This window comes from Rhinoderma darwinii, chromosome 2 (assembly GCF_050947455.1).
Source record: "Rhinoderma darwinii isolate aRhiDar2 chromosome 2, aRhiDar2.hap1, whole genome shotgun sequence".
Lineage (NCBI taxonomy): Eukaryota > Metazoa > Chordata > Amphibia > Anura > Rhinodermatidae > Rhinoderma > Rhinoderma darwinii.
The window spans coordinates 269,461,934-269,488,650 of record NC_134688.1 but is presented as its reverse complement, the minus strand read 5'-3'; the positions used below and the strand labels follow the sequence as shown (position 1 = coordinate 269,488,650).

The 26,717-nt window shown below is 43.6% G+C and overlaps 1 protein-coding gene across 3 annotated transcripts in view; it reads left to right on the top strand.

Moving 5' to 3' along the window:
• Positions 1 to 2,918, top strand: part of CDCA8 (cell division cycle associated 8) — a 43,566-nt gene extending 40,648 nt beyond the window's left edge. For all 3 annotated transcript variants that reach the window (XM_075853252.1, XM_075853251.1, XM_075853253.1), the window contains one exon: positions 2,697 to 2,918. In XM_075853252.1, the coding sequence (XP_075709367.1) occupies positions 2,697 to 2,732 (36 nt within the window). In that variant the 3' untranslated portion in view covers positions 2,733 to 2,918. The remainder of the gene's footprint in view (positions 1 to 2,696) is intronic.
• Positions 2,919 to 26,717: the final 23,799 nt, after the last annotated feature.

Genomic DNA, 26,717 nt, shown 5'->3' with positions numbered 1-26,717 from the left:
CATTAAAAAAAATTAAATACACATATACAGTATTGCCATGATCATCGCACGATAAACGCTGTGAAAAAAAGGGCAATTGCTTTTTTCCCCCGCAGATTTTTTTTTTTTAATAAAAGTTAATAAATAAAGTATATGTACCCCAGAGTGATTCTATTAAAAAAAAATATATATATGATCCTGCAAAAAACAAGCCTTCATACAGTTACAATGATGGGAAAAATCTATACATTTATGGCTCTTAGAAGAAAAAAAAAACGGTTTACGTTGCCACATTCCAAGAAATGTGCTACTATTGTGCTAAAGTAGTTAAACATAAAAAAAAAAATACATACACTACCGTTCAAAAGTTTGGGGTCACCCAGACAATTTTGTGTTTTCCATGAAAACTCACTTATATTTATCAAATGAGTTGCAAAATGACTAGAAAATAAAGTCAAGACATTGACAAGGTTAGAAATAATGATTTTTATTTCAAATAATAATTTTCTCCTTCAAACTTTGCTTTCGTCAAGGAATGCTCCATTTGCAGCAATTACAGCATTGCAGACCTTTGGCATTCTAGCTGTTAATTTGCTGAGGTAATCGGGAGAAATTTCACCCCATGCTTCCAGAAGCCCCTCCCACAAGTTGGATTGGCTGGCTTGATGGGCACTTCTTGCGTACCATACGGTCAAGCTGCTCCCACAACAGCTCTATGGGGTTGAGATCTGGTGACTGCGCTGGCCACTCCATTACAGATAGAATACCAGCTGCCTGCTTCTTCCCTAAATAGTTCTTGCATAATTTGGAGGTGTGCTTTGGGTCATTGTCCTGTTGTAGGATGAAATTGGCTCCAATCAAGCTCTGTCCACAGGGTATGGCATGGCGTTGCAAAATCGAGTGATAGCCTTCCTTATTCAAAATCCCTTTTACCTTGTACAAATCTTCCACTTTACCAGCACCAAAGCAACCCCAGACCATCACATTACCTCCACCATGCTTGACAGATGGCGTCAGCACTCTTCCAGCATCTTTTCAGTTGTTCTGCGTCTCTTGTTCTTCTGTGTGATCCAATCACCTCAAACTTCGAATCGTCTGTCCATAACACTTTTTTCCAATCTTCCTCTGTCCAATGTCTGTGTGCTTTTGCCCATATTAATCTTTTCCTTTTATTAGCCAGTCTCAGATATGGCTTTTTCTTTGCCACTCTGCCCTGAAGGCCAGCATCCCAGAGTCGCCTCTTCACTGTAGACGTTGACACTGGCGTTTTGCGGGTACTATTTAATGAAGCTGCCAGTTGAGGACCTGTGAGGCGTCTATTTCTCAAACTACAGACTCTAATGTACTTGTCTTGTTGCTCAGTTGTGCAGCGGGCCTCCCACTTCTCTTTCTACTCTGGTTAGAGCCTGTGTGTGCTGTCCTCTGAAGGGAGTAGTACACACCGTTGTAGGAAATCTTCAGTTTCTTGGCAATTTCTCGCATGGAATAGCCTTCATTTCTAAGAACAAGAATAGACTGTCGAGTAGCCATTTTGAGAGTTTAATCGAGCCCACAAATGTAATGCTCCAGATTCTCAACTAGCTCAAAGGAAGGTCAGTTTTATGGCTCCTCTAAACAGCAAAACTGTTTACAGCGGTGCTAACATAATTGCACAAGGGTTTTCAAGTGTTTTCTAATCATCCATTAGCCGTCTAACACAGTTAGCAAACACAATGTACCATTAGAACACTGGAGTGATGGTTGCTGGAAATGGGCCTCTATACACCTATGTAGATATTGCATTAAAAACCAGACGCTTGCAGCTAGAATAGTCATTTAGCACATTAGCAATGTATAGAGTGTATTCCTGATTAATTTAATGTTATCTTTATTGAAAAAAACTGCCTTTCTTTAAAAAATAAGGAAATTTCTAAGTGACCCTAAACTTTTGAACGGTAGTGTACATGGTATCTCCCTAAACGTGCTGACTCTTAGAATAAAGGGAACATATTTATGCCGCATGGGGAACTGTAAATTTAAAATGCAAAAAACTATTGTGGAATTGCGGTTATTTTTCAATCCCCGCCTCCTCAAAAGAAAGTTAGTACAGTTAAAGAGGCTCTGTCACCACATTATAAGTGCCCTATCTCCTACATAATCTGATCGGCGCTGTAATGTGGATAACAGTGTTTTTTATTTGGAAAAACTAATTTTTTAGCAAGTTATGAGCAATTTTAGATTTACGCTAATTAGTTTCTTAATAGACAACTTGGCATTTTTTACCTTTTTACCAACTGGGCGTTGTACAGAGAAGTGTATGGCACTGACCAATCAGCGTCATACACTTCTCATTGTTCCAGCCCAGCGTTAGTGTGGTTGTGCAGTGAAGGAAGCTGGGCTGGAACAATGAGAAATGCATGATGCTGATTGGTCAGTGCCATCCACTTCTCTGTACAACGCCCAGTTGGTAAAAAGGTAAAAAATGCCCAGTTGTCTATTAAAAAATGAATTCGCATAAATCTAAAATTGTTCATAACTTGCTCAAAAATTATCGGTTTTTAAAATAAAAACCACTTATCTACATTACAGCACCGATCACATTATATAGGAGATAGGGCAGTTATAACTTATTGATTTAAGAGGTTCTGTCACAAGATTATTTGTATATATAAGTTATAAGTAATAAGTTAAATTAGCTGCGGCCTGAAGTGATTTTAAGTCCATGTTTTGTCTTTCAGAGTCGCCTGGAAAACATCTGTAAAACGCTGAAATAGCAGAAGTCTCCTTTTTTTCATTATTTTTTTTTAAAGTTTCTTGGTACTATTTTGAGTACTGCTGTTTTATTCCCGGTTTACCCTCTTTTTTATTACTGTGGAGCTATTGCGTTAGGCCACTTGTCTGTTGGATGCTGTATCATCAATTCATATGTTAATAAAAAGAAAACACATTGGGGGAATTTATTCACTTTTCTATGCTTGTTTTCTGGCGTCAAAGTTGCATATGCATTAAAAGTTGGAATTTGCCCAAAATTTTCACCTATTGATGTACTAACGCCGCCCATGTCCCTTTTCAGATAAAGTGGGTTGGCTTAATAAAATCGGCAGAGTCTGCCACAGCCTAACAATCTGACTATAATTTATGCCAGAAAGTGGCATAAACTATAGCAGAAATATATGCCAGCTCTTAGCTGGCGTAGATTTACATTTAAGACGCACAGACTGCCAGAGATGTGCCTAATTTAAAGGGGTTTCCCACGACTGGACAACTGATGATCTATCCACAGTATATGATCGTGGGGCGGGTCCGACACCCGAACCCTGCACTGATCGGCTGCCTCCGGGCGCTGGATGTTCTGGACGGTATGCAATAGTTGGAACCAGAAGCAGATGGCTCTGACCACTGAATAGTAGTCGTTCTGCAGCTCTGGTCCTATTCACTTGAATAGGAGCAGAGCAGCATCTCAGGCACTATTCTGTGACGAAGCCATCTGCTTCCGGCTCCAACTACTGCATACCGTTCAGAACATCCGGTGGTTGATTGGTGCGGGAACGTGGTGTCGGACCCGCACCGATCATAAACTGATGACCTATCCTGTCATCATTTTGTTGTCCGGTCGTGGAAAATCTCTAATAAGAGGAGTGTTTCCCTTCATAAATTAGGTGCATCTTACTCCAGCGTATGAAACGTCGCTCTTAATCTCCCCCATAGTGTTTCATGTGTAACTGATTTGCTTAATATCTTAATACCTGAAAACTAACGATTGACCACACATCACCTGGACAGAAGTGCACCTTAATACCTTGTATGACGTTTATATAATCTGTGTAAATATAAAACCTAACAAAAACGAAACATTTATTTATTTTTTTTAAATCATTTAATTTTCTTTTTAACCAGTTCAGGACCAGGCTATTTTGCGCCTTCAGGACCAGACACCGTTTAGCCATTTTTAGCACGTGTTAGTTAAATGGCTATAACGTTTTTATTTGTTGGGCTAACGACGTGATTTTTGCGACGTTTTTTCCGTAGACAATGCAGGTTTCATTTTTTATCGTTTTTATACACACCTTTTTTGCTATTTTAGAATTTTTATTCATAAAGTTTGAAAATAATAGTAAAAAAATAAGCTTTTTTACGTTTCAGCTATTTTTTTTGGGTAATATAGTTTTAACCTAAAATAGACCTTTTATTTGTGATCGTCATTGTCTACCGTAAATTTTAATATATTACATGTCTATATTAGGTAATTGGGTCAGCGCTAGCGTTACAACAATGATTGGCGGGGGGAAAGTTTTTTTTTTTGGGGTGGGTATTTTATGTGTATTTATTATTACATTTTTTTTGCACTTTACTTTATTATTTTTTTATTACTATGGTCTGTCCCTCAAAGGTCAAAAAAGACCTTTGGGGAACTTTATATATTTTTTCTCTTTCTTTTACACCATCTTTTCCACTGTAACTGGAGCTGCACATCAGCCCCAGTTACAGGGGAAATCAGCCCTCTCATAGTGACGATTGTCACTAATAGGGCTGTGCTGGGTCTTGTAAGACCCAGCAGCAGTCTGTCACTAACGGCACCCGGCGATCATGTGACCTGTCACATGATCACCGGGAGGAATAGAGACAGCGCCGCTGCTGCTGTCTCTATTCCTATACACAGCGTTCATTGAACGCTGTGTAAAAACACATCGGAGAAGACAGAAGCAGCGAAAGCTGCTTCTATCCTCTCCTCAGGGTCCCCGGCAGTCACTGACAGCCAGAGACCCGACATTCAGCTGCCCGATCGCGCGGGCAGCAAGTTAAAACCCGAGCCGTAAAAAGTCTATGGCTCGGGTTTTAAGGACCCTGACCGCAGGCCGTAAATATACAGCCAGCGGTCGGGAACCAGTTAGAGTACAGTTAAATTCTTAAAACAAATTTCATCATGAGCAGCGGTTCTTTGGGATCAATGGCTGAGTAGGGAGGCAGGGAACGTTTATACAGCCATGTGCAAGGGTGGAGATTTTTTTTTGTTTTTCTATGTAAACCACACTGCAGCCGTATGGCCCTTTACCAGGACCGGATAGCAGCACCATTTTTGCCTTTTATATATGTATATACACTCCAACATTGAATTTGCAGTGCACGAAGAAGGGCAAGGTGTTAGGTTATGCAAATCGAGCCAGATTGAATGCAAAGTTATTGTTTTTTAGCCACATGAAACCTCAAAAATGTGGTGTGGGATGATTGCGTGATGCCTCCTGTTCATAGACGTGCCAGTTATTGGCCCTTTTGCAAACTGAGGGGGACAGAATCCTTGAGCTGAGAGACCTTGGTTTATTACTCCGGCAGATCGCTAAGCGCCTAGGCCGAGATGTCAGCTTTGTTCAACCCGGAGAGGTTGGGAGAGAAAGGAATGGGAATGACAGCAAGAGGTGCGCAGAGGCTAACCACTGCATGGACAGGTCGTCTTATTGGAAGAATGGCACGTAGTGATCCCTTCTGTACTGCAAGTGAAATTGGACGTCACACCCTAAGACTGCAACCAGTGTCGACATAATCCATCAGAAGGTGTTCGCACATCATTCGGCTACGACCTAGATGTCCCGCTACAGGTGTTTCATTGACCAAACGCCATTGCTTTCAAAAGCTATCATGGAGCACAGCAAGACATCAATGGAGGTCTATCCTCTTCAGCGAGGAGTCCCGCTTTTGTCTCGGATGCAATGATAGCTGAAGATTTGTCTGGAGACCATGAAGAGGCCTTCACAAGGGAGTCACACCAGTTCTACTCCTGGGATTAGGGTGTAGGGTCGCATATTGTGCAATAGCTGGACCCCTCTAGTCGTCATTTCAGGTACACTAACCTCTCGGTGTTACATTGATTTGGTCGCGGGACCAGTGGTACGGCCATTTCTCCAAAGTGTCCCAGGAGCAGTCTTTCAACAGGACTATGCTAGGCTATGTTGCTCATGCTACTATGAGCAGCCTGTGTGGCCTAAACGTGCGAATTCCCTTCTGGATCCAGGGTGGTTATGCTGTGTACTTTTACGGGTTATATCCTCCCTGTTTGAATATACCCCAAGTGGGATGGAGTATTACATCAGTGCTCTGCAGCAAATCCCTGTAAAGCTCTGATGTCACAAATGTAAACCCTGGTTCTGACTTGCTGCAAGCCCTGTGATGTACAGTAGAGACTGTCATATATGTGGAATACATCTGCAAAATAGGCTTATATATAAATAAAAGTAAAAAACCCTGCTATTTTAAATGCCCCTAGTGAGTCTCTCTTAACACTGTATTAATTTCAGTGTCACGTTTAAAAAAATAAATTAAAAAAAAGGTAAGTCACGCCAGTCCATTTTAAGGTAATGTTATTTCAATTGCAGTCCTTGTCATCTGCTTTTACTGAAGTAGCTAAAATAAACCTCCTGGTCTTCCTTGGTAGTGTCCTGCATCTACATTTATGGTTGATCCAAAAGACACCAGGTTTTTCCACTTCAGCCAAAAATAGTAAAAAAAAAATACAATGCAGAACCACTAAAAATGTGGCCACGACTATTCTCTGCGATCCCTACTTATTCTGTAATAAATGATGCTACTAAACTATCCTACCTGCAGTACTTGACGCATTGCTGTCCATGTGTAGGCACCTGTATCTGGTACTACAGCACAAGTAGATGTGTAGTGCAGGAACTTCAGTGTAGGAACTACATCGCTAAAGCATGTCCTACCACTTTGTTCTGCTAAGGGTCTCTACTGTAGGACTTCGGCTGATTTACACATTCATAGTGTATGAATTAATGATTCACCTCTTCACATTTGTAGGCATATAGCATTGGGGGGGGGGGGGCGGATTTCTCAGGCCCCCAACTGCCATGGCAACTATTCGGTACCCGATGATCATGCTGATGGGGTGACATCTGTCAAACCAGTTAGTAACTGCATTTTTTTTCTTTTTAGCTTGGCTTTTGTAGCAGGACGTTGGCGAAGGGAAGGAGTTAAACAGCTATTTGATACAAATATTTGAATGCTATATTTGAGTTTAAGGCCACAAGGCGCGCCACTGACGCGACTGCGATGAGGCCAACAACCGCGCCGTCACCATGTACGGCGCAACTGTCAAATAGCCTGCCTGTTAATGGCAACACGCTGTTGCAGATAAAATTGCCCTTTTACCTGCAAAATCTTGCTCCCATTAATGAATACAATTTTTCAAGTAAAGTGATATTTTACCCGCAACAACGAGCGGCTATTAACAGGCTATTTGACAGACGCGCCGAACATGGTGCCAGCGCGGTTGTTGGCTGCATCGCAGCCAGGTTAGTGCTGCTCCATGTGGCCTTATCCGAACACATTTAAATTACAACCTCTTGTTAAAGTAGTGTAGCATTAAAATATTTTCTTATAGGGCCCTGTTCACACAGTTTTTTTTACGCAGAAGCCGCGCCAAAAAATGGCCGAAAATGCCTCCAATTGATTTCAATGGGAGGCGGACGTGTGTTTTTTTTTTACCGCTCACGGTAAAAAGAAGCGACATGCCCTATCTCCGGGCGTTTACGTCTCTGACCTCCCATTGACATCAATGGGAGGCAGAGAAAGCATATTTCGCTGTGTTTTTGCCAGTGGCACCCAATGGACGCAAGCGAAAAACGCAGCAAACGGCGTGCAGGCAGATGAAAATTTGCCTCAAAATTCCAAATGGAAACAGCGCAAAAAAACTCCTCAAAAACTGCCCGAAAATGATCCGTGCATGGCCCAGGAGCCTGGACCGCAGGAAGTACGGACATGTCTTATTACGGCCGTCCAGGCTCATTGAAAATAATGGGCGCGGCTATGTGCACGGGCCATGATGTGCGGCCAGCTCGCGGGTGACACTCTGCGGCCGGCCGACCAGAAAATCACGGCCGTGCGCATGAGGCCTAAGAGCAGCATCCTGAATATTGCTGGGATCGGTGGAAACTTCGACCCCAAACTGTTTAACTCTTTGATCACTGCGGTCTATGACTGTGGCATGATTAAAGTGGATTCCCCTCATCGATCATGTCACTGGAAACCTGGTGACACAATCAGAGACTGGGGGGGTGAACTCTCTGCAGTCAGCCTTGGGGACCCAGAAAGGATCCCAGAGTGTAAGTCGGCGGTTAGTGCATACTACGTGTTTCCCTAACAGCAGCCTGTGACACAGTATAATGTATGAGCATACAGGAGTATGCTAATACACTATAAGGCCTTATTCACACGGACGTAAAAGGTCCGTGTGACGTATATATGGTGCGTTGCTGCGTGATTTTCACGCAGCCGGCATCATTATGACACTCCCTTTTTATGTGACAACTCCATAAAGAAGGAGGAGATTCTATGTTTCCTTTCTCTTCTTTACCAGCTGTTGCGCGAATAACGTGCGTCACCCGGAAGTGCTGCCGTGTGACTTCAATGGGTACGTGCTGCGCGAAACACGGATAAGTATAGGACATGTCGTGAGTTTTATGCAGCGCACATACGCTGCATGAAAACCACTGACAGTCTGAACGGCCCGTTCACTTACATAGGTCCGTGTCACGCGCGTGAAAATCATGCGTGTAACACGGACGTATAACACGCTCATGTGAATAAGGCCTAAGTAAAAAATAAAGTCACTAAAAAGTTATCTCTTCATGAGATTTAAAAAAAAAGTCACAAAAAATAACATTTAAAAAAAACCACATCTATTAGGTATGTACACAGCCGTAATAATCCGAAAAACACTTTTTTTTTCAATTTCCACGCTGCAAAAATAAACGACACAGTAATTTATGTATAATCCCAAACTTCAGGAAAAACATACAATTTCTTCCGCATAAAATAAGGCCTCATATAGCTACTTAAAAAAAAAAAAAAAAGTTATAGCTTATGAAAGGGTAAGGCCACGCGGTGCTACCACGTTGCGTTTATGTTGCGTTTTTAAACCGCAGCAAGTCATTTTTCAATAGAAGTCAATGGTGAAATGTTTGTTATGGAGAGACGGCTGCCATTATATTACAATGTGTTTTTGTGCAGTTGACTGTACCTTCATAATGTCCGACCGCATGCGGTTAATGACCGCGCTGCCAATGTTGTTGCTGAACTGCTTGTGTTTTTGCTAACAGTTCTGAAATGCATTGTAATGAACTATATACAGGAAGCACCTAACAAACTTCAACACCAGTGAAAACTATGTCCATCAATTATTTCCTTTAAAAACTGCATGCGGTTTTTGTCTCTGTAATGCTGCAGTTGTGTCACGTTTTTTGCGCACATAGTTTATGGACATAAACTTCGAAACCAGTGAAAACTGTTTGGTGCTTCCTGTATATAGTTCATTTCAGAACTGTTATCAAAAATGCAAGCAGTTCAGCAACAACTTTGGCAGCGCTGTCATTAACCGTATGCGGTTGGACGTTATTTAGTCGTGGTCAACCGCACAAAATACACATTGTAATATAATAGCAGCAGTCTGTCCAAAAATGTCACCATTGACTTCTATTGAAAAGTGACTTGCTGCGGATTAAAACGGCAACATAAACGCACCGCTGCCGCACCGTGTGGCCTTACCCAAAGGCAGAGGCAAAAAACAAAAACTTTAGCTGGTCATTAAGTTAGGTTAAATACCGCCTATGGTTTTTAACTTGGGTGTGTATGTGTGTGGTAAGGAAGTTAGATTGTATACTACAGAGGGGCCGATGTTGAGCATTTTGGGTACATACAGTAAAACTCCTACTATTTATGGAACCTGGTATGTATTTCATTATATAAAAAATACTTGCAAGGCCCAAGAACCTCCAAAAAGGACAGCTGTGAAGTAAACGACTTTGTGTTCTAATTGGTATTGCTGGTGTGCGGTGAACATTTTTAAAGCACCTATGATATCTATAAACTGTACAACTATAAGATAAGTCTGAAATTATTGTTTTGTAATCTGATAAAACATGTCCAATAGACCACTAGGCGTCTAGATTTACTGCTAATACTAGTGTTTCTGCAGAGATCTCACAAGTTGTCCTGCAGGGGGAGCTGTTGGCAAACCATTCGATCATCCTCTTTATTTGTTGCATTCCATATTACCTCCTGAATTCAATGAGAAAATAGTTATTGTTGACCTAGCGTGTAATAATAACCAAAGGTTCGGTTTCTGGATAAAGCAGTCACAGCAGTGATCCAGGCAGAAGCCCGCCTATTGTAATGAAATGGACCTTCATAACTAAATGTCAGCATTTGCTTTATTATCCATGCATAAAGCATATTCCCAGAGCTGCTTTCGGAGTTCTCGGGGATACAGAGAGTGTATAACTTTAAAATAACATTCATGGTTTATCATTTCTGTTCATAGGATGTCAAGATGCTCTGTGTAGAAGTTGTGTGATCGTGACGACCGTTTTCCATGGCTCTATTACGATTACCTCCCAACCGTCCCGGATCCGGCGGGACAGTCCCGGTTTCTCACCGCTGTCCCGCCGTCCTGGGCGGTTTGCAAAATGTCCCGCTGGGCGCTGCAGCTGTATCAAAACAGCCTGCCTTCTTCTGATGGTGAGTGACGTCAAAGCAGAGCGGAGAGTGGCAGCAGTAGGGCCGGCTACCTCTACTGCTTTCAGCTCTGGCGGCATTGTGGCACAAAGTATAAGGGGGTTGTGTGGCACTATGTATAAGGGGAGGGGGGTTGTGTGGCACTATGTATAAGGGAGAGGGGGGTTGTGTGGCACTATGTACAAGGGGGAGGGGGGTTGTGTGGCACTATGTACAAGGGGGAGGGGGGTTGTGTGGCACTATGTACAATGGGGGAGGGGGGCTGTGTGGCACTATTTACAAGGGGGAGGGGAGTTGTGTGGCACTATGTACAAAAGGGGTGCTGTGTGTGGCGCTATCCTAAGGGGGGCTGTGTGTGGAGCTATCTACTGGGGGGGGCTGTGTCTGGAGCTATCTACAGGGGGGCTATGTGTGGAGCTATCTACAGGGGGGCTGTGTGTGGAGCTATCTACAGGGGGGCTGTGTGTGGCGCTATCTGCAAGGGGGCTGTGTGTGTAGCTATCTACAGGGGGGCTGTGTGTGGCGCTATCTACAGGGGGGCTGTGTGTGAAGCTATCTACAGGGGGGCTGTGTATGGAGCTATCTACAGGGGGGCTGTGTGTGGAGCTATCTACAGGGGGGCTGTGTGTGGCGCTATCTGCAAAGGGGCTGTGTGTGGCGCTATCTACAGGGGGGCTGTGTGTGGAGCTATCTACAGGGGGGCTGTGTGTGGAGCTATCTACAGGGGGGCTGTGTGTGGAGCTATCTACAGGGGGGGCTGTGTGTTGCGTGATCTACAGCAGGGCTGTGTGTGGAGTGATCTACAGGGGGACTGTGTGAGGAGCTGTCTACAGGGGGGCTGTGTGTGGCGCCGCTATATACAGTTGGGCTGTGTGTGGCGCTATCTACAGGGGGGCTGTGTGTAGAGCTATCTACAGGGGGCTGTGTGTGGAGCTATGTACAGGGCGCTGTGTGTGGCGCTATCTACAGGGGGGCTGTGTGTGGAGCGATCTAAAAGGGGGTTCATGTGGATGATTTTTTTCATTGACCGGTACAGAGTTACACAACTGGAAAAAAAATCCCCATCATGTAACTCTGCTACCTGTCAATTGAAAAGTCATCCACCACAGGGTCTCCTATTTGACTTTCATTGTTCTCAGCCTTTTGGTTTGTCCTGCAGCTGCTGCCGCCGTGATGAGCAAATGTTATATCCAAGATAGGAAAAGTAACACAAAGACGATATAACCGGATCCATAATATCTGTGATATCCAGACAGTCTAGAGATCCGCTGTGAGAATATGCGCTTGTTATTTGCAGAAGGATCTGGCTTTGATTTGATGTGTCTATGCCGGATATTGGGCGTGGTTAGGTGGCATGACTTAAAATGTCCCTCTTTTCCAAATTCAAAAGTTGGGAGGTATGCTATTACGTCACACGGGCATCATTCTCCAACATAGATGGGAGGGCCCGTGCATAGAGCGGTTTTCACTCGAGTATGTGGCATGGTTTACTTCAGTGTGTGCCATGTGATAATACAGTTGATGCTGCAGTAAAAATGTGTCATCAGCAGCTTGGACACATGACTTATATAGTAAAATTCCCATAGTCCCTCATTTTAGGAGGTTGTCTCACAACAGATAACACCTTTCATGCGGTACCTGAGGGTTCCCAACACTCCCAGTAAACAGCTTATTTTGTTGGGGGGGGGGGGGGGCTGCAGACATTTTCCCTGCAGCACCCAGTGCAGGGGGGGGGGGGGAAGCAGTATTAGGCCCTGTTCACACACAGCTTTTTGCAGGCAGAAAATAATCTGCCTTAGAATTCCTTCAGGAATGTTGTGGGAGATTTTGAACTGCCAGCGCTCTTTTTTTTACCTGCGGTGCTTTTTGCCCGCGGCCATCGAATCTTATGCAAGGACCATGGCCAAAAAATGCTCAGAAATGAGTGTGTAGGTTTTTTCTGCCTCCCATTGATTCCAATAGGAGGTCAGAGGCGAAAACCACGGCAAGAGAGAAGATGACACTCTTTTTTTTTTTCTGCGAGTCGTCAAAAGCCACCTGGAAATAAAAAAAAAACACCTCTGAAATCAAGGGGTGCGATTTCGAAAGTTTTTGGCGCCTATTCTGATGTGGTTTCCGTGTCAAAAAACTGTATGAACTGACCCTTACAGATTGTAGGCTCGTTAGCGGCTCCCCTCTAGCTTACAGAGAGGGGTCTCCCACTATGACATCCATATACCCAAATTGAGAAAACTCCTTTGGGCCTCCTTTACGCAGGGTTTTTGTCTGGCATTTTAAACTGCATGTAAAAATGTCAGCATTTTTAAAATGTAACATTTTACATGCGTTTCGGTGGCTTTTTTAAAAATGTTGTGTCATATTCTACACGCATTTTTTTAATGGTGTTTTTTAAGTCCTACAAAGAAGCCTATGAGAAAAAAGTCAGAACAAACGGCGTTTCCAGAGCATGCTGCTTTATTTTTATTTACAATTTAAAAAAAAAAAAAAAAAAGTCACTGAACTCAAAAATGCCACAACAACCCCACCTCCAAAGCTCTGTGTACTTACCCTTTTCAATAATTTACTGTAAGGGCGAGTTCACACGTTGCGTAAATACTGCGGAAAATCCAGTAGCAGCAAAGTGGATGTGAGAGAACAAATCTCATCCACATGCTGTGTAAATACTGAGCGGAAGTAACCGGACCTGTGGTGCGGAAATTCATACCTCAGCATGTCAATTGTCTTTACGTAAACGCTGCTTATATGTTGCGGAATCCTGCATGAAATAGTTCTGTTTTTTTGCGACGGATTCGCAGCGATCCCGCCGCAAAAAGCGGAATGCAGAAAGAATAAAGATGATACTTACCTAGGAGTCTGTGTTTCATCCTCCTGGGATGATGCTTCATCTCATGTGACCGTCACTGTGGCCAATCATAGGCTGTAGCGTTAGTCACATGGATGAAACATCATCCCAGGAGGCCGGCCTGGATGACGCTTCATCCCATGTGACCAATGCTGCAGCCAATCACAGGAGGCCGTTCTGCTAGCTTGCCGGCTAAGTGCTGAAGTTTTTTGCAGCGGACATTCCGGGCGAAAAACTGCACCTCAGTTTGGTGCACTTTTTCGGCCGGATTTCCCTGCGGAGCACAGGGTGGATGCGCTGCGTGCCATCACGAAGTATATTCGCCCCATGTGAACTCAGCCTAAGGGCACGTTTAAATGTTGGTACAGATTTGGGGCAATTACGCAACGAATCTGCATATTTGACAGGTAATTCAGACGTTGCAGATATCACAGCGGTCTTGCCACAGATTTCAGTTTTTGCAATGCAAATGCTGAAATCCACAGTGAAATTCCCCTTCTCCGCAATGTAATTAACATGCTGTGGAGGGAAAAATCTGCACCGCAGCCTAATTTCTGCACGGTTATTTTCTGCAACGTCTGAACTAAGTTTCCTAAAAATGTATAGAAACAAATGTCAAAAACGGCTGCTGCAGAATTCCACTGTGGACTGTCCGCAGCAGAATTCCACAGCAATTCTGCCACTTGTGAATGTGCCCTAAGGGTAGGAACACACACAGCGTAAACACAGCGTATTTTCCGCAATGGATTAATTGTGGAAAATCTGCAGCGTATTACAGTAGCAGCAGTGTGGGTGAGATTTCAACAGATCTCGTCCCCACACAGCAGAAAAAACGCACATAAATTAACCTGCGATGTGGTTTCCTCAACCGCAGCATGCCATTGAATTCAAAGGGGTGCTTAAACCCGCGTCAAAGTAGTGTGTGTTGTGACATTAACGCCGGAATCACAGCGATTCCGCCGAAAAAAATTGCAAGTAAGAAAAAAAGTTATACTTACCCAGAGTTTTCTACTTCTTCTCAAGGACGGACTCCTGGGATGATGTTTCATCCCATGTGACTGCTGCAATGGTCACATGGCATGCAACGTCATCCCAGGAGGCCGGACTACACGCAGAGAAGAGGGAGGGGGTAAGTATGAACGGCTTTTTTAAATTTTATGGCGCTGCTTTACGCAGCGGAAATTCCGCCGTAGTGCGATTTTTCAGACGGCATTCCCTGCGGTGTTCATGGCGGATAAGCTGCACAGCTTGACTCAGCATATCCGCCCTGAACAAGCTGTGTGTGTTCCTGCCCTTATTGTAAGGGTATGTGCACACACACTAATTACGTCCGTAATTGACGGACGTATTTCTGCTGCAAGTACCGGACCGAACACAGTGCAGGGAGCCGGGCTCCTAGCATCATACTTATGTACGATGCTAGGAGTCCCTGCCTCGCTGCAGGACAACTGTCCCATACTGAAAACATGATTACAGTACGGGACAGTTGTCCTGCAGCGAGGCAGGGACTCCTAGCATCGTACATAACTATGATGCTAGGAGCCCGGCTCCCTGCACTGTGTTCGGTCCGGTACTTGCGGCCGAAATACGTCCGTCAATTACGGACGTAATTAGTGTGTGTGCACATACCCTTAAAGTAACACCTGGCTGCTTTTGACCTAAAAAAAAATTAAGTGAAAAACTCCAATGAAAACACCACAAAAAAATATGGAAAAACACTGTGTGTGTGTGTGGACCATTACATGCCAATTAAATTAAAGATGAAAGGAAACTTAGGGCCAGTTCACACAGAGGTTTTTTTTACGCGGAAACCGCCGAAAAATGCCTCCCACTGATTTCAATGGGAGGCGGAGGCGGAGGCGGTTTTTCCCCACGAGCGGAAAAGCGTTTACGTCTCTGACCTCCCATTGTCATCAATGGGAGGCAGAGAAAGCGTATTTCGCTGCATTTTTTGCCCGCGGCGCTCAATGGCCGCAGGTGAAAAACGCGGCGAACGGCATGCAGGCAGATCAAAATCTGCCTTAAAATTCCAGACGGAATTTGGAGGCAGAATTTTCTGCCTGCAAAAAAACTCTGTGTACCCTTACTGTTTATGTGGAGATAGATATGGATTTTCAGCTCTTTGTATCCAAAGTGTATACCTTCTGTATATCTTTGGGGAACATTATTGCAGTCATAGTTACTTTCTGAGCCTAATAGTTGATGTTTTCAATATTTTTGGTTTCTGAGATGCAGGTATAAAATATACCACATGTAGAGTTTACAATATGTTGAATTACAGAATTAATCAAAGAAAACTTCTAGCAGGGAGACAAAATGTTCCTTTCCGTTCCTCCAACTGTGCACATTTCTAAATCATTTGTACAAAAAAAGATTTAAAAAAATTCAAGAATATAAAGCACAACAATATCAATCATAGAAAATCCACAACACTTCTGTAGACTGGTAATTGACAATGCTGGTAATACTGGCGTAAAAGGGGTTGTCCGCTAATACTCTCACGTTCAATCTGACGTCCGGTGTAGGGAGACGCTGCTTGCACACCAGACGAGACAGTTGCAGAGGCAACCGTCTGATGCCCAGCAAGTATTGGTCATGGGTCCTATTCTAATTACAGGCTCTGTACACCTTTTGAAATCCTTTTTTTTTTTTTTAAAGAAAAATGTTGATCAGCGGGTTTTATGCAACTTTCTAAATACAAGTTATTTTTACTTTTTGAGATACAGCTGCTTTGTATCTTGCGCTGAGACCTGAATCTGTCAGGTTAGCGTCACTGATGGGTTCAGCGTCAGCGGGTTCTGCCAGTAGTCTCTGACACGCAGGATCGAGCTGTTATCGATCACATCTAAGTTCATAACTTTGATGTGATCGATTACAGATGGATCCTGCGAGACACGCAGGACACGCTGACACTGAATAAGGCAGGTTGTGGTGGCTGGCTGACCACTCAGCAGGACAGAGTCACAGGCACTTATCCCAGGACTAACATCCTTCCAAATCCCCGGTCCCTGCTGACCTTCCTGGCATGCTTGAGTATTGCGGGGAGGCTCCTGCCACAGTCACTCACCCACCAATTTGCTTTCTCCCATGGGGAGGTTTCTGCCTAACAGCTGACTGATCAAATAACATTCGTGGTGAGGTTGCTGCCCATCACTCACCGATGCTCCAGACCAACTGAACACAGGACCCTTCCTCATGCCGCTCGGCACCAACAGCAATGAACAGCTCAGCTTATTCACTAGGCTTATTCATTAGGCTTAGCCAAACACTGAACTTGGTTAGGCGGAAACAGTCGCCTTTTATGTGCTAAGCAATGGACGCAGTGTAGCCACGCTGTGTCACATCCCTAACGCTGATATGACGTGGCAAAGCATACTAAGGCTTCGTTGACATCTGCGCCAGGGTCCCGTTATGACATTCCGTATATCAATACCGTATTGATTCCGTCAAAACGATGGAACCCTTGTACAACTGAGACAAACGGAAACCATTGACACCGGTCCCACCACCGTTAGAAATCAATGGTGATGCAACCGGAAACCCATGGTTTCCGTTTGTTTCAGTCAGGGTCCCGTTCTGACGGGAAGCTCCGACGGAACGTCAGAATGGAACCCTGACGCAGATGTGAACGAAGCCTAACTAAGATGGCATCCGGGACGTTTTTCCCATCGCCAAACAGTTTAAAGTAACCAGTCATCATTACCTGAACCTGCAAAAAACACATAAGATATAGAAACGCTACATAGTTAATATATGTAATTGTCGCACAGCCACTTATCTTCCTCCAATATTACCATCCTGGGGGGAAAGCAATTTAACACATCAACATATGGCATGGTTTAAAGTAAGGCTGGGTTCACACGACCTATTTTCAGGCGTAAATGAGGCGTATTATGCCTCGTTTTACGCCTGAAAATAGGGCTACAATACGTCGGCAAACATCTGCCCATTCATTTGAATGGGTTTGCCGACATATTGTGCAGACGACCTGTATGTTCACACGATGAGAGGCATTTACGTGTGAAAAGACAGACTGTTTACAGCTGCCTCGTTTCACACGTAAATGCTCCTCCTCGTATTTTGCGAGGCGTCTGAGACGCTCGTAAATCTTGAGCTGTGCTTCATTGAGTTCAATGAAGAACAGCTCAAATTACGTGGCAAAGAAGTGCCCTGCACTTCTTTGCTGAGGCAGTCCATTTACGCGTCGTCGTTTGACAGCTGTCAAACGACGACGCGTAAATTACAGGTTGTCTGCACAGTACGTCGGCAAACCCATTCAAATGAATGGGCAGATGTTTGCCGACGTATTGCAGCCCTATTTTCAGACGTAAAACGAGGCATAATACGCCTCGTTTACGTCTGAAAATAGGTCGTGTGAACCCAGCCTAACAGTGCCCATTTTAGTCACACCACATTTAACACAATAAATATACAATGCAATCAACTAAAACTAGGGCCCCTTTAAGAATAGAGTGAACGATACTTGCAGAGCGTGAGATGGTTGCATTGTCTTGCCCAGCGTGTAGCAGCATCTCTCCACACTCTGTTAGATCGGGAAGGAGAGTATTGCTGAACAAGCCATATTAAGGTGCTTCAGCAATGGCAACAAATCCCTAAAAAAATCACAATGGGAGAGAAAATAAACAGATACAGCACCACCCTATGGGCGCTAAGATATGGGCAAACATTTGATTTTTTTGATTTTGAATTACATTACTGCTATATTTATTATACTTAGAAATGTGAGATTTTTGGTGCACAGTTTGAGCAAATTTATTTGGGCCCATCTGCCACAAAGCAACCTCATTCGAATGGGTCCCTACCCTTAACACTATACCAGTACAACAAGAGACTTTTCCCTCTCTCTTAGGCCTAGGCCTACAAAATGGATCCAGGATAATTAGGATCCAGCTTTATTCTATACTAATTAAAAACAGCTTTGGACAGGTGGGAGGAGTGCACAACCAAGATGAAGGCATCCCCAAATGTACAATACAATTTATAAACTTGTTAGTGCCCACCTACCGTTTCTGCGCTCGCCCCTGTACTTCATGCTCCTCACTAAGGGTATGTTCACACGGCGGGGGTCCGTAATGGCTGAAATTACGGGGATGTTTCAGCCTGAAAACATCCCCGTAATTTCAGCCGTACCGGCATGTGCAGGCGCTTGAACGCCGCGTCAATTACGGCCGTAATTAGCGCTGCTATTCATTGGAGTCAATGAATAGCGGCTCCAATTACGGCCAAAGAAGTGACAGGTCACTTCTTCTACGCGGGCGTCTATTTACGCGCCGTCATTTGACAGCGGCGCGTAAATATACGCCTCGTGTGAACAGACAAACGTCTGCCCATTGCTTTCAATGGGCAGATGTTTGTCAGCGCTATTGAGGCGCTATTTTCAGACGTAATTCGGGGCAAAAACGCCCGAATTACGTCCGTAAATAGGCCGTGTGAACATACCCTAAATGTTCTGAGGTGGACACGCATGTGTCGTTTCTCTGCTAATCCTCAGTGATTTGGAGGGATCCCTACAGGGAAACATTCCAGGTCAGACACACACAGGGGGTATTCATTCTACAAGGAAACTAAACATAAAGAGGGCATACAAATATCGGCGGCACACTCCAGCTTTTTCGCTGCTTGTCAAGGGAGATGCTTAGTCAGTGCAATGGCATTCTCCTCCTCTGACGGGCAGCGAAGATACCTCAAAGGCACAGCGGACTGGAAGTCACAATGATTATCAGAGGATTGGGGAGGTATACTATGCAGGACTAAAAACTACAGAGTGCAGAGAGCGAGAGTGACGTGGTAGGGTGCTTCTGCCATCCCACACTCCATGGGAGGATAGAAACGGATCTGCTCATAAGATATGAGAAAAGGATGAAATAAAATGATGTTAATGTTTTTTTTATTATTATTGAGAGGGTACTTGAGATAACCTCTTTAAAGTTTATACATTTTGCACTCCTAGTCCAGTAAATGCTTTGGTCATAAAATGTAAATAAAGTTGCACAAGGACGATTGTGAGTGTAAGTTATTAGCTAAAAATTTTTAGACTGCATGTTGTGTCCTTTCTGAATTTTTTTTACATTTGGGTAGTACAGTAGCCGTTTGGGATGTGTATATATATATATATATATATATATATATATATATATTTATGTGCATGTATGTATGTATGTATGTATGTATGTATGTATGTATGTATGTATATATATATACACATACACAGTGTGTATATGTGTTCTAAATTCTTTCAGCTGGGCATACACATTAGATAAATGTCATAGAACCCGCCAATATTGGTGAGATTGCCCAACAACCTAAAGGATATTGGGGCAGCCCAATTGGCCTCTGACAGAAGGATTTCAATATGCTGATGCTTTGTCCTGACAGCACACTATATCCCTCTACTTATTGAAATAAACATGCAAGCTTAACTGACCTGAGCATTCATGTTTTTGGGGGAGTTGGGAGAGAAAGCTGGCTGATAACTATCTCATTTATGGCTGTCTTCAGTTTTTATTGTAGTCAGGTCCCAATGCCATAAGTCTGTTAAATCACATTCTGCCCTTTGCATGCTCCTTCACCTTCGGCAGGATCTGGCTGCAAAACCCAACACTGACAACTCAACCTGGAACTATGACAGGTATGCGGAATAATCAGTTCCATGTCACTAAAAACAAAGAACACAGAGCTTATATTGAGTGATGTGTACCCGAATGAAGGAGCCGCCGCTTCCGTATTCGGACGGTTGCTAGGGAGCCTGTGACGTAGTTGATGATGTCACTGGATTCCTTCTGCAGCTAGGGCTTTGGGGCATGCAGATAAGACGTGATCTGCGTTTTTTTTTCATGTCTCTGTGAATATCAGTGATCGGTATATAAGGACAGCAGGGAGCACAAAGATCATGTACACATATATGACATTAGTATGCACAGGAGAGTTACAGGATTAAGTTTTGGGGTAATTATTATTGAATGAACAAACTCCCTTATAACAGAATGTGAAAAAATGGTGGTGCTCTCTGTGTGGCACAGTCGTAGGGAGATCTTACCTGGGCAGTACAGAGCTGTCAGTTGGAGCTGGGGACATCGTTGTTGGACTGGGGGTAATAAGTATGCAGGCAGAGCAGACTCAATCCGCTGTCTAACAATGTACAAAATAGGAACAGCCACCCCTCTTTTTTTCTAGTGATACAAAGTCGTCCCATGGGATGGCTGACCCCGGTTCAACAGACCGTTTAAAGGAACGGATGCCAGCATCTTATTGAAAAAGTGTTATTTGTGATATAGTGAATGCAGGTTTTGGAAAATAGTTGGGATCTATGATGGCGCTGCTGCGTGATGAAGACGAGATACAGATACGGGAGCCGGTTCTCATAGAAGGGTATTTATTGCTTATTGCAACGCGTTTCAACGCCGAACTGGTGTCTTCGTCAGGCATCTTGAAACGCGTTGCAATAAGCAATAAATACCCTTCTATGAGAACCGGCTCCCGTATCTGTATCTCGTCTTCATCACGCAGCAGCGCCATCATAGATCCCAACTATTTTCCAAAACCTGCATTCACTATACCTAAAGCGGTTACTCCGTTAACCGGCTCGGATCTGGCAGCAGCTATTCGTGGACCCCACTGCTTAACTCTTCTAACCTCACGATGAGCATATATTTATTTATTCCTCACCTCCATCTTCATTGATCCACACCAAGTGGCGCCGTGGTTTTTGCTCTCTTCCCTTATTTGTGATATACACTGCATGACACCAGGCTTGAGGAAGGCCCAGTTGTACAGGGCCGAAACGTCACCTATCTCTGTATACACAGGTATGGCATGAATAAATAACATACTTTTTTAAGAAGATGCTGTCATAGATTACTTTAAACGGTCCATCTGCTGTCTGTCACGGGGAAGCCCAGGTGATAACTAGACAGCTACATAACTGGAGTTACTCCACAATAACAGGAGGCTATAAGTGGCATCCGTCACCCAAAAGGCTTTTATGGCATCTTTAAAACGAACAGTTTTTTTTTTTTACTGGATGTCTATGTATAGAATACCTTATTTGACTATTCTATTCTATCCAGAAAAAAAATGGTATACACCTCGATGACCCAAAGGGACACTGGGAGCCTATGGGTACGTTTAACGTATGCACTGGGAACTTTCCCAGCACTTTCCCGATGCATATTTCAAACATACAAGAAAAATGCAGTGTGAAAGTGGTCTTTGTTTTTTCCCCTGCAAAAAAGTGAGGTGGAAAGAATGCAGCAAATCATAAACTTATTCTGAAAGGAGTATACATTATAAAGGAAACAATATACCTTTTTTTATTTTCCCAGTTATGGAAATCAAAAAATGTTTACAAAAATGATTCCAAATTGCAGTGTGTGACCACAGTCTTACTCAATCATATTGATCTATGCCCACAGCCATATTACGGATCTATGTTTTACAGATCCGTAATATGGCACCCATAGAAATCTGTGGGCCCATACTGGACCTCCGTATGAATACCTTTTTATATGGAGACATACAAAGTTGTTTTTTTTACATGGATTCAAATAGAATCTGTTAACAAAAAATAGCTGCACATGGCTTTGCCTTATGAAGAGTCCAAAATCCTAAGTGTCTAACTATAGAATGTCCTATACCACTCAAGACATATGGGTTTCAGTTGTGGGGCATATGGGGTTTCAGTTACTCATTTGCCAGAAGCAAAAGTATTAGTAGAGGTTTGATGTACAACATAATAATAGACACTAACTTTTGGATTTCCCCTATTATTCTGTTACATAGGTTAGCAAATATTGATCTATTAAAGGAGAAAGTGGTTGGTGAAAGTGAGAGTAATATTTTCCATGTACATTCTTTCTTTAGGTTTAGATCTTAGACAATACAAGCTAAAATTGGTTACAATTAAAAAAACAACAACTTTTCTTTCTCTGAGATTTGCACATGCCATTTAATAGTCTGTCACTTGCTTCTTTGTTACAGACACCAATCTTTAGCCTGTGGCAAAGTTAAAGCATGGGGAAATCTCTGAGAAAAGCGGCGAGTAACGCTGCTGTAACAATGATGTTGTCATAGCAACCAGACGCTTGTTTGCTGTTCTAGAACACTGACAGGATCTAATTGATTTGCGTCTTTTCCTCACACTACACACATTTCAGTCTATGGAGCGTATCTCCCAGAAAAATATACTTTTAGAGAACATTTATTTTTCAATGTTATAAATTGTTATTTAGAAGCGGCAGCAACATCATCATTCATCATATCTACAGATCAGCAGAATCCGTTACTTTTAGCTACTTTATTTTTTTCTAATATATCTATCTATCTTAGTCAGTAAGTGGCAAATAGCATTTTTGCAGGGCTTTATGTATCAACTGTCTGTCTGTCTGTCTGTCTGTCTGTCTGTCTGTCATCTATCTACACTATATGGCTAAAGTTATATGGTCACCTGACCATCACACCTATATGAGGTTTTTGGACATCCCATGCCATAACCATCGACATTAATATGGCTACAACAGCCTCAACGCTTCTGGAAAAGCTTACCACAAGATTTTCAAGCATCTCTGAGGGAATTTGTGAGGTCAGGCATTGATATTGGACAAGAAGATTTGGAAATGCAGTGTTCAAATTGATCCCTAAAGTGCCTGATAGGGAATAGGTCAGGGATCTGTGCAGGCCCGTTGCGTTCCTCCATACTAAACTTGTCACACCATGTCTTATGGATCTCGCTTTCTGCACAGGGGCACAGTCATGAAGGAACAGGAAAAGGCCTTCCCCAAACTATTGCCACAAAGTTGGAAGCATACAATTGTATAAAATGTCTGTATGCTGTAGCATTATTGGAGTTATCTGAGATTTTAAAATTGATGGCCTATCCTTAGGATAGGCCATCAATAGTAGGTGGGTCGGAGTCTGACTCTCGGCACCCATCCTGATCAGCTGTTTGTAGGGGCTGCATCGCTTGTATGAGCGATGCAGCTTCTTCATTGTTTACATTGATTTTATTTTTGTTCATACTTGCAGCATTGTCCCATGTGAACGGGACAGTGTTGCCTTGTACAGCCACTACAAATGTAATGGGACGTCAATTACAAACATAAAGTCCATGCAAACAATTAGGAGGCTGCAGTGCTTGTACAAGCCCTGCGGCCCCTTCAAACAGCTGATCGGCGGGGGTGTTTAAAGAGGCTCTGTCACCAGATTTTGCAACCCCTATCTGCTATTGCAGCAGATAGGTGCTGCAATGTAGATTACAGTAACGTTTTTATTTTTAAAAAACGAGCATTTTTGGCCAAGTTATGACCATTTTTGTAGTTATGCAAATGAGGCTTGCAAAAGTCCAAGTGGGTGTGTTTAAAAGTAAAAGTCCAAGTGGGCGTGTATTATGTGCGTACATCGGGGCGTTTTTAATACTTTTACTAGCTGGGCGTTCTGATGAGAAGTATCATCCACTTCTCTTCAGAACACCCAGCTTCTGGCAGTGCAGACACACACCGTGTTCTCGAGAGATCACGCTGTTACGTCACTCACAGGTCCTGCATCGTGTCAGACGAGCGAGGACACCGGCACCAGAGGCTACAGTTGATTCTGCAGCAGCATCAGCGTTTGCAGGTAAGTAGCTACATCGACTTACCTGCTAACGCCGATGCTGCTGCAGAATCAACTGAAGCCTCTGGTGCCGGTGTCCTCGCTCGTCTGACACGATGCAGGACCTGTGAGTGACGTCACAGCGTGATCTCTCGAGAACACGCTGTGTCTGCACTGCCAGAAGCTGGGCGTTCTGAAGAGAAGTGGATGAGACTTCTCATCAGAGTGCCCAGCTACTAAAAGTATTAAAAACGCCCACTTGGACTTTTACTTTTAAACACACCCACTTGGACTTTTGCACGCCTCATTTGCATAACTACAAAAATGGTCATAACTTGGCCAAAAATGCTCGTTTTTTAAAAATAAAAACGTTACTGTAATCTACATTGCAGCGCCTATCTGCTGCAATAGCAGATAGGGGCTGCAAAATCTGGTGACAGAGCCTCTTTAAAGGGAATGTGTTGCCAGAAAAACATGTTTTTTTTTTAAAATTAAACATTGTTCACATTTTTTTTATTTTTTTCACGAATCAGGAAATATTATAAATTAATTCTAATTTATAATATTTCCCATTGCTGGTCACTAGATGGAGCTATTCACAAAATTGCAGCATTGCAAAATTGGGTAAAAAGCCCTCGCTCTAGTGTGCTCTCAGCATCCCCCCCTCCTTTATCCTGGCTAGTGCTGGGATAAACGAGGGGTTTGAACGGTCTAACCCTCCTACACTGTGTGTCGCCATTTTTTGAGCTAACACACAGTGTAGTAGGTTTACATACAGTAGTAAACGTACACAAACACGAACATACATAGAAATCTCTTACCTGCTCCTGCCGCCGCGGCTCCCTCCGGCCCGTCTGCTGCCGCTGGTCCAAGTGCACAAGTCCGGAAGCCGCGACCGGAAGTAGTAATCTTACTGTCCGGCCGCGACTTACGGTCCACAGGAAAATGGCGCCGGACGGCGCGCATTTCAAATATGACTGTGTGGGAGCGGCGCATGCGCCGTTCCCACACAGACGGCGTACATGTTAGTGGATGGAACGGGCCCCGTTCGCAGTCCCTATGGGACTGTGGCTGCCGTATTCCATGTCTGTATGTGTCGTTAATCGACACATACAGAAATGGAAAAAAAAAATGGCAGCCCCCATAGGGAAGAAAAAGTGTAAAAATAAGAAAAAGTAAAACACAAACACACAAATAAATATAAACGTTTTTAATAAAGCACTAACATCTTTAACATATTAAAAAAAAAAATGTGATGACACTGTTCCTTTAAGCAAATTCTGTGTGAAGTTACTGCCAGTAGGTGTCCCCTTTCCTGTAATCTGCTGTCCACCCCTGTTGTCAAGCAAAATGCTTCCCTGGCTACAGAGCAGAATTGACAGGCTGCAGAAGGTGGGGGTCTGTCACTTCACTGCCTGCCCATAGATGTCTATGGAGAGGGAAGGGGCCCAGGAGAAGGGAGCAGAGAGTGAGAGACACAGACACTCTGACTATACTAGTCTATGGAGAGGGAAGGGGGAGCAGGAGGAGGGAGCAGAGCGAGAAAGAGACACAGACATGCTGCATACAGGTCTATAAAGAGGTGAGGGAGGAGCAGGAGGACACATCAGAGAGAGAAAGAGACACACAGCAGCAGCTTCTGGTAAGTGTTACTGTCTCGCCCAGTTCTAGATTCTTTGCTACACTACTCATTACTGCTATATAATCTCATCCATGCTGCTGCAGCTTCTATATATGTGATAGAGATAGGAGAGCAGGATTCTCTTCTTTGTGTGGTGTATAGTAGACAAAGTGGGCTCCACCCACATGCTCAGAGACCACTGAGAATTAGAGATAGAGCCTGCAGAGGGGAAAACTGCTAACAAATGCAGAATACAAGTCATATAATTGCCAGACATAGTGTTGTTCCTCATGTACACACATATGACAGCTTATTCAGAAAATTTACCTGAAAGATTAGGTATGCTTTAAGCTACTTCTAGGTCGAGCTTACTGCATACAGATTTATACAGCTCCCATTGAACTATATTTATTTCTGTTGCTTATAAAATGCCAAAATATTCTGTAGTGCTGTATAGAGTGTCACCATTCACATAAGTCCCTGGGGTTTTACAATCTAATTTTCCTATCTCAGATATACACACTAGGGTCAATTTCATAGGAAGTCATTTATCCTTTCGATACGTTTTGAATTGTTGGAGAAAACCAGAGAACCCGGAAGAACTCAATTATAATAATTTTTCAGTAAGCTCCCCCTAGTGGTCCCTGCAGGCAGCATGAGTTTTTTTGAGAACTCAAATCAGGTGCGGTGGGGGACAAAACCCAATTGGTCTTAAAGGGGTTGTCCAGTCCCTAAAAATGTATGGCCTATCCTCAGGATATGCCATCAATAGCCGATGGGTCGGGGTCCGATGCCTGGGATCCCCAACGATAAGCTGTTTTGAAGGGGGTGCAGCACTCGTACGAGCGCTACTTCCCCTTTATATCTACCCTGCTCACTGTGAATCGTCGATGCACATTTAGCGGCGATACACAGGTATTGCAGACTACTTCTATTGAAGTGAATGGGAGAAGGCTGCAATACCTGTGAATCGCCGCTATGTCAGTGTCGATTCACATTGAGCAAGTAGAAATGAAGAGGAAGCAGCGCTCATATGAGTGCTGCACCCCCTTCAATACAGCTGATTGACGGGGGTCCCATGAGTCTGACCCGACCCATCAGTTATTGATGGCCTATCCTGAGGATAGGTCATCAATTTTTAGGGACTGGGCAACCCCTTTAAAAGTGTAC